Source organism: Phaethon lepturus, unplaced genomic scaffold (assembly GCF_000687285.1).
Source record: "Phaethon lepturus isolate BGI_N335 unplaced genomic scaffold, ASM68728v1 scaffold11903, whole genome shotgun sequence".
Classification (NCBI taxonomy): Eukaryota; Metazoa; Chordata; class Aves; order Phaethontiformes; family Phaethontidae; genus Phaethon; species Phaethon lepturus.
The window spans coordinates 1-13,268 of NW_010529775.1; the positions used below are offsets into that span (position 1 = coordinate 1).

Sequence of the window (13,268 nt, forward strand, 5' to 3'; positions counted from 1 at the left end):
CCAAAACCTTGCCACACAAACCCAGTACAATACAGAAGAAAATGCTGCTTTTCTTCTTCTGCAATGTCTTCCTTTTGAACCTTCCTTCAATTCGTCCCACAGGGCAGTGCAAGCGAAGCCACCCTGATTTCACTGCTTGCTGCAAGAACAAAAATTATCAGACAGGTGCAGTCAGAAAAACCCGAGCTAACAGAAGCAGACATCATGGGCAGGCTGGTGGCCTATACTTCTGATCAGGTGAGTACCTCTCAAAAACATGGAAACATGGGATCTATGCTTAACAATTTCAGCCATCTCAATAGGCAGGTGAATTAAGTATAAACTCTTTGGATTGGTGACTATTTGGTTTTGCTTGTTTAAATCTTATTGTCCATCATAAGCGAGCTGGAATCTCACGTGTTCTACCGTAACACACCAAATAAGTATCTGGAGGTCAGTGTTATACAAGTAGTGCTTCTTTACAAAAAGAGCTCATTTTATGTAAATAAAGACACTTAGAATCACAGAATCATTAAGGTTGGAAAAGACCTTTAAGATCATCAAGTCCAACCGTCAACCCAACACCACCATGCCCACTAAACCGTGTCCTGAAGTGCCACGTCTACACATTTTTTGAACACCTCCAGTGATGGTGACTCCACCACTTAGTTTCAGTTGTGTTGAGTAAGTCTAGACCATCTTTTGTTGCATCTAGGCTTGTGTGCCCCTGTGTGTACACGTTATTTTCCTCCTACATACATGTGTAGACAAACACATATACATCCTCCCCCTGTAGGCATGCATGGGTGCAGGTGCATGCACACAGACAGACCTAGTGCATGAATATAAAGCAAATTGGTCATAGTACTTGAAGAAGCCCAAAACATTTTTTTTTTTTAAGAAAAAACCTCCTAAGATCTCCATGTATCAATCCAACTAAGAAATCTGTAAGAAAACAGAAAGCATAATCCTTGATTTCTGACTGTGAGTGGTATTTAGGAGACTGAGTTAGGCTAAATTCTCAGCAGGCCAGGATCACAAGAGGCTTTTACTGTTAATGAAAGCAAATTTTAGCCTTGTGAGTTCTGCTCCTACCTTTCAGACACACTAATTCTACTGAAGGGCCAAGCAATGTTGTTTCTCTCAGTAGCAGTGACATTTTCTTATCTAAATGTCAATGAGATAGAAGTCTTAGTACATGATGTTTAGTTTAAAGTAATATCTGATTATGCAGAACAAAATGGCTGGGTTTAAGGCTTACCTTGTTTTACTGCTGAGTGTGTGTTAAAAAGCACTGGAGAGCAAGTTAAAAGCACACTTGTTCTTTGTTGGTGGGAAGAGGGACCACACTTGTAGGGTGAGAAGAGTCAGGACAAGAAAATATGAGGAAAGATAAGTGTTTTCAAACGGCATAAAAGCTGTTTGTCCTTTTTTGCCCTAAGGTCTGTGTTGCACAGACCGCCAGTCCCAGAGCTCAAACCCTGACCCAGTGATGCACAAAGCCTTTTACTTGTTTTCATTTTTTGACCCGTGTAAGTGGCTGACCTGAAATGAGGACTGACAGGCCTTCCTGCTACTGAAGGTCAGAGGATCTTATGTTTACAGAAGGATTTGCCTTAAGATATTGCTGACCTTTCAAAGCAGATTGTTGTAGAGCTCACCGGTCTTTCTGCATTAAGAACAGACCTGTGTGACTCATAGGCAATAATCCGCAAAAGAAAGTAAGCCTAAGCTGTTCTGTGGGAGAGCAAAACACGGACCGGCAGAGCACAACGCTGCCGGAATGCATTAGAAGGGAGGTAAGAATTTGGCCGATAAGGAGACTCAGAGCAGAAAGCTGAACTCAGATCTCATATATCTGGGGAGACCATTTTAGCTTCTCGGCATTTTGGGAATACCTTTATCCCATTTACATAATTTTGCTTTCTGTTAATGAGTACAGAGCAGTACTGGCAACAAAGCTTTCCTCAATAACTACTTGGAGACAACAGAAGAGGATCCCCATCTGTTTCAGTGCCTGGGCTATGCTGGCTGAGGCTTCTCTTGCAAGGGACACTGAATGTGAGACCTTGGAGCTGAGAGGAGCATCCAGCTGCCCCTGACAGTAGACACCTGACTGTTTGGGACCAGAACAGAAGTCAGGATAGTTTTTTGATATTCTCAAATTTTCTCAGACCATTCCCTTCATCAACCTTTTTTTGGCCGTGTTTCTTTGGCTACTTTAAGCAGCTGCCCACTCATTTCACTGATTTCTCTTTGGTTCCTTGCTCTCCTCAAGGATGCTGGGCGATTTCCAAGTACTTTGCTGAGGACTAGGTATTCCATGGAGCAGCAGGTCACTAACGATTTGTTACAATGCAAAAGCATCTTGGCAGTTTTAACCTTAAGATTGTGAATGACTGTAGTTATCAGACAGCCTTACTACAATTTTGGAGACATGAGAAAGGAATTCTGAGGTTCTGACTGGCTAACAACCTCAGTGTATAAATCATCTACAAAATACCTCTTTCTATTTCACACTTGAATGAAGTATGGGATCGCTATGGTACACACATTGTTTTCTACTTCAAAAGCAGTTAGTTATATTTCAAGTCTAGGCTTCTGTATTTTCTCAAGCTGGTGCCTAATTAGTTTGACTAAGAGGCATTGCTGAGATACAAGTTAATAGTGAATCTGCCTTTAAAATGTGTCATTCCAGGGATATGTGAAGTTTAAAGGCAGAAACTTTATCTTCATCTGGTCTTGTTCAATCTAAGTTTGGCCTTAATCTTTCCCATGATTATATGCTAAATTAGAGTACAATTAGTAAGTGCTCTTGTAGGCACTAGCAAGAACCAACAAGGGTAGGATGGAGCTTATGAATGAGAATAGTCATGAAAAGTGAGGAATTTTTCAAATTAATGATGATTAATGAAATTGTAGAAGTTGGAAGGTAAAACAGTTTTATTTGGTTTTAGTCATGCTCTAAAGGAGAGTCTTTTGTGGCTAAACGTACCTTTTATTGTTAATAGAGTTATTGTAGTATTGTACTTCACAGTTTTATAAGAATTTCTTAGTGGTATCTTTGTTTTTATTTACTGAGATGTACTTTATGTTCTAAAAAATATTATTTAAGGGGAATTCACATAAAATGGGTTATAAATAAAATAACATATTGGGAATGAATGAATGATTGAACCACAATTTATTCAGTAGGTAATCTAAAAAAACAATGGTAATGTAAGAAAATATCTCAGTCTATACCATACTATGATGGCATATCATTTAGGGTTCAGCAAAGCTGTAGGCCATAAAAATATGCTAGTGAGCAACTGAATCATTATCAGGCAAGCTGATTATCTGCATGTCTTTTGGTTGATTTGGAGCCAAATCCTGAAGCTCTTAATCAATCCTACCTAATTGTGAACCTGTTAATTAAAGCTCTCACCAAGGTTAATTGAACTCTTGTCTGAATGACGCCATGGCAAGGGTTTCAAGAATACTTCAGTGTTTTCATTAGTGTATTTGTGTGTATGTATATGTATGTATGTATGTATGTCCGCCTGTCTGTCTGTCTATCTATATGAAAGAGAGAGCGGTAAGTGCCTGTTACATACCAGCAACAGTCCCAGAATCTCAAGTACTGCTCTACTTGAAAGAAATTATTTTTTATTTTCAAATTCAAATGAACATCTTACATTCCAATAAAAGTTATCTGTCTTAAAACCTGCCTATTTATTTCCTTGTAGGCTCATTCATCAGTGGAAAGGGCTGCATTAATTGGTGGTGTGAAGATTAAACATGTTTCTTCAGATGATACATTTAGTGTTTGTGGTTCAGCCCTAAAGAAAGTTTTGGATGAAGACAAAGCTTCGGGTCTTATCCCATTCTTTGTGAGTACTGGATTTTAATTAATCAATGGATTTATTGCTCTGGTAAGCTGTTCTTGACATGAGTAGATGATCTCATCTCTAACAGAGTGTTCAATAGGCAGCATAGGCAGAATACCAGGACAGGTTCCATGACTGTTCTTCATGCACCTTTCTATGGAATATAAGCAACTCCTTTGCTGGTTGCAATTCTCAGCAAAAATTATGTTTTAACAGGAATTAAAGTTATATTAGACAGTTGAATTAATGCAGGTGAATTTTGTTGTTACCTGTAATCCTGCAAGGTTATAATCTCCTAACACTTGAATTCTGAACTGCCTCTTTTACAAAGGTATACTTTTATTTTTCAGGTTCTAACTTACACATAAAACAAATTTAAAGGCAATAAATTAAATGGTGGCATCACAAACTTAAGTATTTTCAAGAAAAAAAAGGTTCTCTTTCTCACCACTTTAGCAAAGAAATCAACCTCCATAACGTACCCCAAATATCAGCAACGTCAGACATTGTCAGATAGGTATTTGTGAGTATGTGACTTATCTCTAAACAGGTGAGCTATAGGGAATCTGGCTGTGGAAGTTTTAAGGTGTCATCATTTCTCGTTATCTGCCCACTTTCCTTTCCAGAGATTCCTGCTTCCACAGCAGTCCAGCAAAGCAAATGTTTATACCTCAGAGGCTAAAGCTCATAATCCCACAGTTTTTGACACAGAACAGTGTCAGACTGGATATAATTCTAAGTTTGTTTCGACTATGAGAAGTACCTGATTGAAAAGAGATTTGCTTATTCATCAGATCTCCTCCACCTGTCAGTTCAGAATGCCACCTTATTATTTCAAGTTAAATCAAGATTCTACCATTTGTTTTTTCATAGAGTAAGTAACCTCTGTTGTGTTTTTGTACGTCATCAACAAAATTTTTTGCTCATTTCTAAGCATTATGCCTCTACAAAACTTGATATAGACCATGATCTGTATAGAGTTATAAAGGAGTATAATATGCTACCAATAATATGTTTTTGCTGGCCTCCACTGAAGAAAATTGGAGGAAAAAAACCCCTATATTAGAAACTGAGAACTTTAGAAACGGGATTTTTTAAGAGAGTCATAAATATGTCACAATTTTTTCAGAAAAGTCATGTCTGACAAAAATTTTTTCTTTCATGTGGTAACGTTTTCAAAAGGGCTAACATGAGTTAAATTTCTATTAAATGTTTTCAGAAGAATTAGCAGATTAAGCTTGCTTATAGTCATGGATAAGTGCCAAATAGGACAAGGAAGCTTAAATATCAAGCTCTTCTGAAAATGTAATCTTTTTTACTCTTCTTGTTATTAACCTTTAGTGTCTGGTTTTATGAAGTATGAGAATGACTAAGGTGGAAAGTGTTTTTCATACGTGCAGAATGCTGCTAATTTCTAGCCTGCCTAAAACTAGCGAGTCCTTGGGATGACTGAGCACATCCCATCAATTGCTTTCCAACATAAGACGACAATGACTGAGAAACAAAGCACCTAAAAGGCTGCCTGAATGAACTTTCTTCTGTGGGCTGCACCTGTTGAAGTGGAGATGTGCCATAAGGCATGTTTTATTTCTCTGTTGTGTGGTACCCGTTCATAACATCTTAAGTAGGATTCTACTTCTTTATCTTACTGTTAATTTCAAACAATTACAAGTACAGCACTATATCACATCTCCATGCACTAATTACAAATTTAGTGTGTTTTTTCCTCATCTCTTGTCCTTTAGCAAAAAAAAAAAAGCAACTTGCCCCTCAAAAATATTCATTCCTTATTATTTTTTCCACATGTAGCAAGAAGAAATAAAAAATTCCATTTTATGCATTCAGTTACACTTTTACAAAAGGCGATTTAACTGTTGTTTTTCTTCCTCTGTTTGCTTAGCTGTGCAAAACAGGCTTTCAAAGACAGTAGAGGCTCAGTCTGAGTTAATATGGCTTGTGCCAGGTCTTCCATTTATTTGTATACATAAAACATGTCAGCTTAGATTAAACTAGATCTCATTATCCTTATGGTTGGCCTCTTAACTCAAAAGGTGTGTTAATTCTCTGTCATGCTGAGCAGCAGTCCATGCACTGTATAAGTGCTCCCTTTCTGGCTTGCAGGTTTCAATAGCCTTTGTTCATTTCTTTTGTTCTTGAGTAGTTTGGTGCTATTTATTTTGTTCTGGTGACAAAGGTAGGCACATTGCCAAGGAAACACCTTACGCCACTTTATTCCTTGTCTCCCTGTATTCACTGATCCTTCACTAAGGAGTGATTCAACATCAAAGCAAAAACTTTAACAGAAGACATTCTGCCTGAAGAGACGTCAGAGATATCATTCCTAATGAAGAGATCTTAGTTGCATCCAAGCTGATGCGGTCTCCCTTACCAGCAAAAAAAAAGTTTTGTAGGTGATTAAAAAGAAAATGCAAGCAAATTACAACGCCTTATAGGCATGATTCTCCTCTTATATTTAATGAACAAATGAGGAGTCATTATACCGAACTTGATAGAAGTGCTTTGCTTATAGAGGTGAGTGGAGAATCAGGGGCACATTTGCTTGATGTGAAACAGGTTCTCTCATTACAGCAATTTGGCAATTACAGGTTTGCTTTTCACATACATAGGATTTGGCAGTCAGCCTTTTTTTGGGAGGGGCATTGTCTTTAAAATAATTCCTATCCACCATCAATATCTTATGGCACTAGTAATTCATACATCGTTTTGTTCAGTGAAGGCTATTGCTCACTAGTGTACCCAGACCTCTACCTTTTTTTCCTTTTTTTATTTCTAAGTTCAGACTTATTTTAAGTTGTTTCTTTCAAAATACTTTGACAAAAATTGAAACAGAGATGTTTTCATATAATAAAGCAAGCAGACTGTGCAAACAAAGCAGGTAACCGCTGTGTTCAAGCCTAGTTCACTTGAATGTGTGTAAGCGGCCTGTAAGCTTTACGCTGTCTTTCATAACTCAGCACTGGTAAGTTGCAGCTGGCGTATAAAGAGTACAATATTCTTCAACAACCTCATCCAGTATAAAACTGCTATAACATGATCGCCTTGCTGCTGAGCAAAGGCCCAGCACGAAATCAGAAATCTTTCTGATTCTAGCTGAAATGACTCTTCTGAATGATGATCTGCAGGATATTAAGGAGGAGGCTGTTTGTATCCGGACTCACTCAGGAAACAATAAATCAGAATTAGACTGACAAAGGAGCCATCTTTTCAGTAGAAGTTAACACTTAGATCCTGACCACAGATTCCCATTTGGAAGAAGCATTCTCGAGACATGTACAGATGTCTGGGGCGATGTTTCTTAACCCACAGTTTGTGAATGATTGCTGTTTCGTAAAATAGTGAATGGTGGTTTAGTAAAGTGTTGCAGTTTTCTTCAAGCCACAGACATTGTCATGAGTCCAAGCTGGCGAACAACTGAGCAGGAGAAAATAAAAATACGAGAACGTTGAAAGTTCTGCCTCATTTTATTTAATTGCAAATGAAAAGCTTCGTGGTAAAACTGCGCAAAATGTGCCCACATCTTTTTCAAAAGCTGTAGGAGGTCTTCCAGTTGAAAAGATGGAGAGTCATCGCTCTCAGGCATCATAAAGATCCATGCCTGTTCCCTGCCATAGCTCTTGGTTTCAGGAAAGTAATACATGAGACGACTGATGCAAGCATTTTAGCTGCTTTGTATTTGCAGCCAGGGCTGGGTCAAATCCGACGCGCGCAGCCTGAGAAGGGTAAGGCCTGCAGGCTACGCTGAGCCATCCGCCCCTTTTCTGTGAGGCAGCCTGCCCGCCGCCCCTCGCACAAATGTGATTTTGCCGGTGTTGCACAGGTTACAAATTGAGTTACATTCATTGTGCAGTGCTGAGAGCCCTGACAAGAGCAGATGCTGTCACTTTAAGTGGTTTCTGAGAATTGAAACAAGTCGCTTTGAGGCTTAGGCACCGGCAGAGGGAACAACAAAATTATTTAGAAACTGCGGTGTACTTTACAGAATAAGCCATTATTTAAACAACTAAGCATATGTTTGAACTCATATCAGCAACATACACCTTATCCTGATTAGAAGGAGGATACTTTAACTGCAGTTCAACACTAATATGAGTTCAAACATATGTCAGCAGCAAAATTTTGTTAAATATATATTCAACGTGCTTCTAATCTTCAGAACAGTATTTGTTTCAAACTCAGGTTCATAGTAGCTGGATATGGAAAAAATACTGGATTGTGCCTTTTTTATTTTAACAATAACTTTTCCTATAGCCAGTAGTTTTTATTGGTGCAATGAAACATGATTATAGTTATCAATATTGCTGTAATTGTGAAGGTGGGGAAACATGTGCACTGTCAGGGATAAAATGTTTTCAGGGGTTTATATGACTACATTTAATCAGGTCCGTCCTGTATAAAGGCAGGATATGAGCTCCTCTAAGAGTGTATATAAATTTGTATGAATTGAGTACTGAGTACTTTCCATTAAACAGAAAAATTCAGCTCCCTACAACAATTTATAATATCTCTGATGTATATGGTATAATATACACAAAGTGTAGTTAAAAGAGAAGTTTTATCTCTCTAGCAATACATTATTGAATTAGTTCAATATTCTTGGGATGTACGATTTCATATTGCTGGCTTTTTGAATAAATAGCCACCTGCCCTTTTTACTGGATGTTTACATTAGTGTGGGATTTCCTAGAAATTTTGAAAAATCTAGTTTAATAAGTAGTAAAACAACTACATGACAACCATGTCTCGCTTTGCATGAATTCTCTAAAAAACTTGCAAATGAAAATCCCATCACATTTATCCAACTATTTGTCTTATAATCAATCTTATAATCTTTTTTTTCCAAGATGCCAGGCCTTTCTAGTGTGCTGTTGTCACTTTATTTCATAGAATGAAAAGAAGAAAAAAAAATCTTGATGGGAAGTGTGAAAAGCAAAAATAAACAAATATGTTAAAACTTCATGAGAAGTTATTGGGAGGACTGTTTAGGGAACCCCCCCGGAGGAAGACCAACTCTTAGTCCTGAGATGTATACAGGACCTGCTTCAAGATGTGACTGGAGATGATTTGTAACAGTCTCCAATATCCGATAGCTGGTAGAAGTGAGAAAGTCAATAATATCTCTAGCTTGAAAGCAGGTGACAACTTATGAATGAGAATAAGTGTTCAAGGGAACAAATTAAAGGGTAAAATATTGGTAGCTGTCAAGCAGTCTGTTTAATTAGAGCAGAAATACTTAGTGCAAAATTGTATCACCTTTTAAAGAAGAAGGAAAAAAGACCCTCCTGAAAAAGCTGTCATCGTTTGAGTATCGGGAACTCCTAGAATTAACGAGGTAGCAGCGAAACGCAGGAGAGACAGCATGTGAATGTCTGAGCTAGAGGAATAGAAAAGAGTGTACACTTGGCAAGTGAAACATGATACTAGGCTAAAACAGAGTATAAGATTTTTGGCAAACAATTTGCTACTGGCATAATAACATGAAATTCTTTTTCTCAGAAGTAGAAAGCTTCTTAGGCTAGAGAGACATGAAAAGCTGAAAACAGATAAGGCCACATCAGGTAACATAAATGTGAGCAAACCCTTTGCTACAGAAGTGTGTACTCACATCACAATGGCCGTAATGGGACAGGCCAAAAGTCTGCCCCGTCCCACACCCTCGAGCCACCAGCTGCACCTCTCAGCTGGGCACCAGCAACACGTCCCCATCATGCAGCAGCGCTGCAACCAAGGCAGCAATGACAACAACGCGTGCTGCTCTTCAGCGAGGCCATTCTCTAGTAGCACAGGGAGACCTACTGTACTGGACAAACTAAGGAGATGCTTGTGGAATAGAAGGTATGACTTGGTGTGTTGGATGAGCCAGAGAAGTCCCACGCAGAGAAGGAACCACTGGAAACACTTCCCAATGGTATCAGCCCTGCTACAAGGGAGAGCAGTGAACCCAAGGGCCCTGCGTACCCACTCGTTATGGAGCTGTGGGACAAAAAGGCACTGTATGGAGGTTTAATGTATAATTGTATCTATGTTTTGCTATGACAGTATGTTTGTTTCTTGAAAGGTCTTAGTGGATGGACAAGTACCGTCTAGGCGTTCCTTTGTTGTCTTATAGGTCTTGCACGAATTCACCGAGGGACGTATGTGCGCACACACACACGGAGAAATGTAGATGCAGATATATAGGGAAAAACAGTGAAAGCAAAAGATAGTGCATTGACAGTGTACTTGGCAAAAAAAGTAACAGGAAGTACAAAACCAAAAAAATAACATTCTGGATTTGACATATTTATAGTCAGCTCCTGGCTGTATTATAGTTTGTGTGTGACCTTGGATAAATGATCTAATTCCTTTGTACTTCAATACTCTAACTAAAAACCAGCATACTTTATTTGCCTATTTAAGCTGTAAAATGTCCTTTATTATATAAAAATTCACCACAAGGCAAAAAATCCCAACAGACCCAGCCTTTATTAGTGCTTACAAAAATGAGACGAGGTGTTTAAAACATGAGTGTAGCAATGAAAAATAAAATAATGTCAGTTTATATGCACTTGGTAGTTGTTTTCTGGGGGTATAATTCTAACTGCATATTCCCAGTACATTACCATAGCTCATTTTCGCCTAGTTAACCTTTCCTTCTACTGTGAAACTTCAGCATTTATGTTGCCTCTACTTTTGGCCCACTGGTCATGCAGCAGAATACATTAAATGAGACGTTAACAGAATGAAGGAAGAATGGTTCCAGTATTTTAGGATGAATTTGAGAGAAAAAGTTTCTCTGGAAAAAGTCTTGCAAACCTAATACTGGACATATACTACTAGTGAACAGGTCCCAGGCTGTAGATCCATCGAGAACAAATCAGTTACAAGTCTCTGTCACAGAGCTCTGGCTCTTTAACTCAGGCAGTAAGATTTAAGATCCATTCCGTCAACAAGAATTCCAGCACCTTTAAGTTGCTCAGGTTCAGAGCTTGCTTATATACCACAAACTGCAAATCATTTTGATGATAATTGTGTATGTGAGGTTAGTTCTGGGCCAAATGGTAAGCATGTGGAACACATAGAAAATATATGAAATATAGTGTTAATATAATACTGTGAGTGTATACATTACCTATCAGGGAAATTCATGTTAACATTTGATTTTAAGCACTTGTCTCAACGGATGCTTATGGGAACTTTGCAAAAAAATTAGGTTCTCGGAAGTTCCACTGAAGGATAGGTATTGGCTAAAATGAATGTATTTTGCCCTGTATCATCTATTCTCTCCTTAATTGTTTATTGTTGCCTTTGTAGACAGTTTTTTTCATTTGATAATTTTCTTTGCTTAATTTTTTTTACCTTTGGTTTTTTGTCTCTGCAGTTCTGTGCAACACTTGGAACCACACCTTGCTGCTCCTTTGACAAACTTTTAGAACTGGGTCCTATCTGTAAGTCTTTGCTGCTACTTTCTAAAATTGCAGATACCAGTTTAAGCCATGCTGAGTCATTTCCAGGTCATTGTGCAGCGTCAGTGTCCAAATCCAATAAGACCACTTAGAGATGAGACCTTCAGTTACAGGTTTTTTTCTAATATTAGGTCAAGCAGCAGGCTTGCATTCTCAAACCGTTAAAGAGTATAGAGGCCACTGCCTCAAGGGGGTTTGGGGGGGCGTATTTTGGAACACTGTCAGGTCAAAAATACTGTAAGTGCTTCAGTTTGTAACATTTTTTTTCATGCCCTTCTACCTGCAAGTGCACCTAGAGCAGTGGTGAAGATGAGGGAGAAACTGAACTCTAATTCTCCTCTGCACCAAGTGTTTTGTTTCTGTCTGGTTCTAAGGGCTCTAAAAAGCAGGGAAATACGCACAAAGTATCCACATGCACTCTCCTTAATCGTTCCTCTCCCTTCCCTGATTTCCTTCCTCTTGCAAGAAAACAAGATGAGTACCAGGGTGTTTAATACAGTGACCGAGTCATGGACTCTTCATAAGTGTCCCTGTATTACGGTCTGTGGTGTCAAGCTTTCATCTGCAGCAAGGCTTGGTCAAAAGCATGCACTTGCTGGCTGATGAAAATGCAACAGAAGTGCACCGTATCTATTCAAGTGTACATTTAGAACAGGGCATTTATAGCTGTAAGCAACTGGAAGCAGCCTCATAGAAACACAGCCAGGTGTGATGCTCTGTTAATTTATTCAGGTGGGGCTGAAAACATGAGAGTTTTGTGTGGTGGTGACTTGCTCTGTGAGGTTTCCTGCCCTTCAGCACAAGCCCCAGAGACTCAGCTTCTCCCAGTCCTCCTTTCTAAAAAGCTTTCTGGTAGTCTGCTTAGCAGCTAGAGTTTATTTTGCTGTTCAGGCTACTCCTATGGACCTGCCCTAATAAAATAGTGACACCGATACTTTTAGGTATAGCAACTACTCATGTGTTTCACCAGCTGCTCTGAACGAGCTCCTGCTCGTGCAGCAGAGACCAGCAGAAGGATTATACACAACTCAAATCATAAGTCTCATGCTAGCTAATTATACATGACCAGTAGTCCTATGAAGTAAAGACAGTGTCTCAAACCAAGTATATTTAAAAATTAATCATCAGTTAACTTTGAACATCTTTTCAAATAAACCGGTCGTGGATGTTATGAATAATATTTTATTAGCCTTTTCCAGACATTTATGCAAAAAGAAAATGTAGTTCACAAGAATGCAAATTCCAGTATGAACTTGGTGCCCAATCAGAGATCTGTATAGATACATCTCTATATGTGGAAAATGCTAGCTTTTCTGCGTGTAGGTGCATTTTCTTCCTAATATACATGACCAGTAGTCCTATGAAGTAAAGACAGTGTCTCAAACCAAGTATATTTAAAAATTAATCATCAGTTAACTTTGAACATCTTTTCAAATAAACCGGTCGTGGATGTTATGAATAATATTTTATTAGCCTTTTCCAGACATTTATGCAAAAAGAAAATGTAGTTCACAAGAATGCAAATTCCAGTATGAACTTGGTGCCCAATCAGAGATCTGTATAGATACATCTCTATATGTGGAAATACCCATCAGAATTATTTGGTGACCAGTGTAAAGGTGTTATATGGGGCTTCAGTCATCAACTCGTAGACCAGAATAATTACCCTGTGCATTAATACAGGTGATCTATAGCGGAGTGTGAATACTAAATTACAGAGAATACTTGAGAGGCTCATGCTAAAATATTTCTGCAGAAACCATTCCGTGACTAATTAAAACTATCGCTTTCTTAACCTTTCAGTGCTTGCTCTTGCATAAGTGTCTCAGTCCTTGAAATAGTTGGCTGTACACAGTTCAAAAGCTGCGTGCTTTTGAATATATATGCACATGCACATGCACATATATCCATATGTAAAAAATACTGCTTAGAAACATGTGATTCATGAGTTAAAAGT

At 38.5% G+C, this 13,268-nt stretch overlaps 1 protein-coding gene across 1 annotated transcript in view; it reads left to right on the top strand.

The window, feature by feature from the left end:
• Nucleotides 1-102: 102 nt before the first annotated feature.
• The window catches only part of DDC (dopa decarboxylase (aromatic L-amino acid decarboxylase)), a gene marked incomplete at its 5' end in the record, with an annotated part of 37,133 nt that continues 23,967 nt past the window's right edge, over nt 103-13,268 (top strand). Inside the window, 3 exons of the mRNA XM_010284049.1 lie at nt 103-237; nt 3,708-3,851; nt 11,227-11,293. Coding sequence (XP_010282351.1) covers nt 103-237; nt 3,708-3,851; nt 11,227-11,293 — 346 coding nt within the window. The remainder of the gene's footprint in view (nt 238-3,707; nt 3,852-11,226; nt 11,294-13,268) is intronic.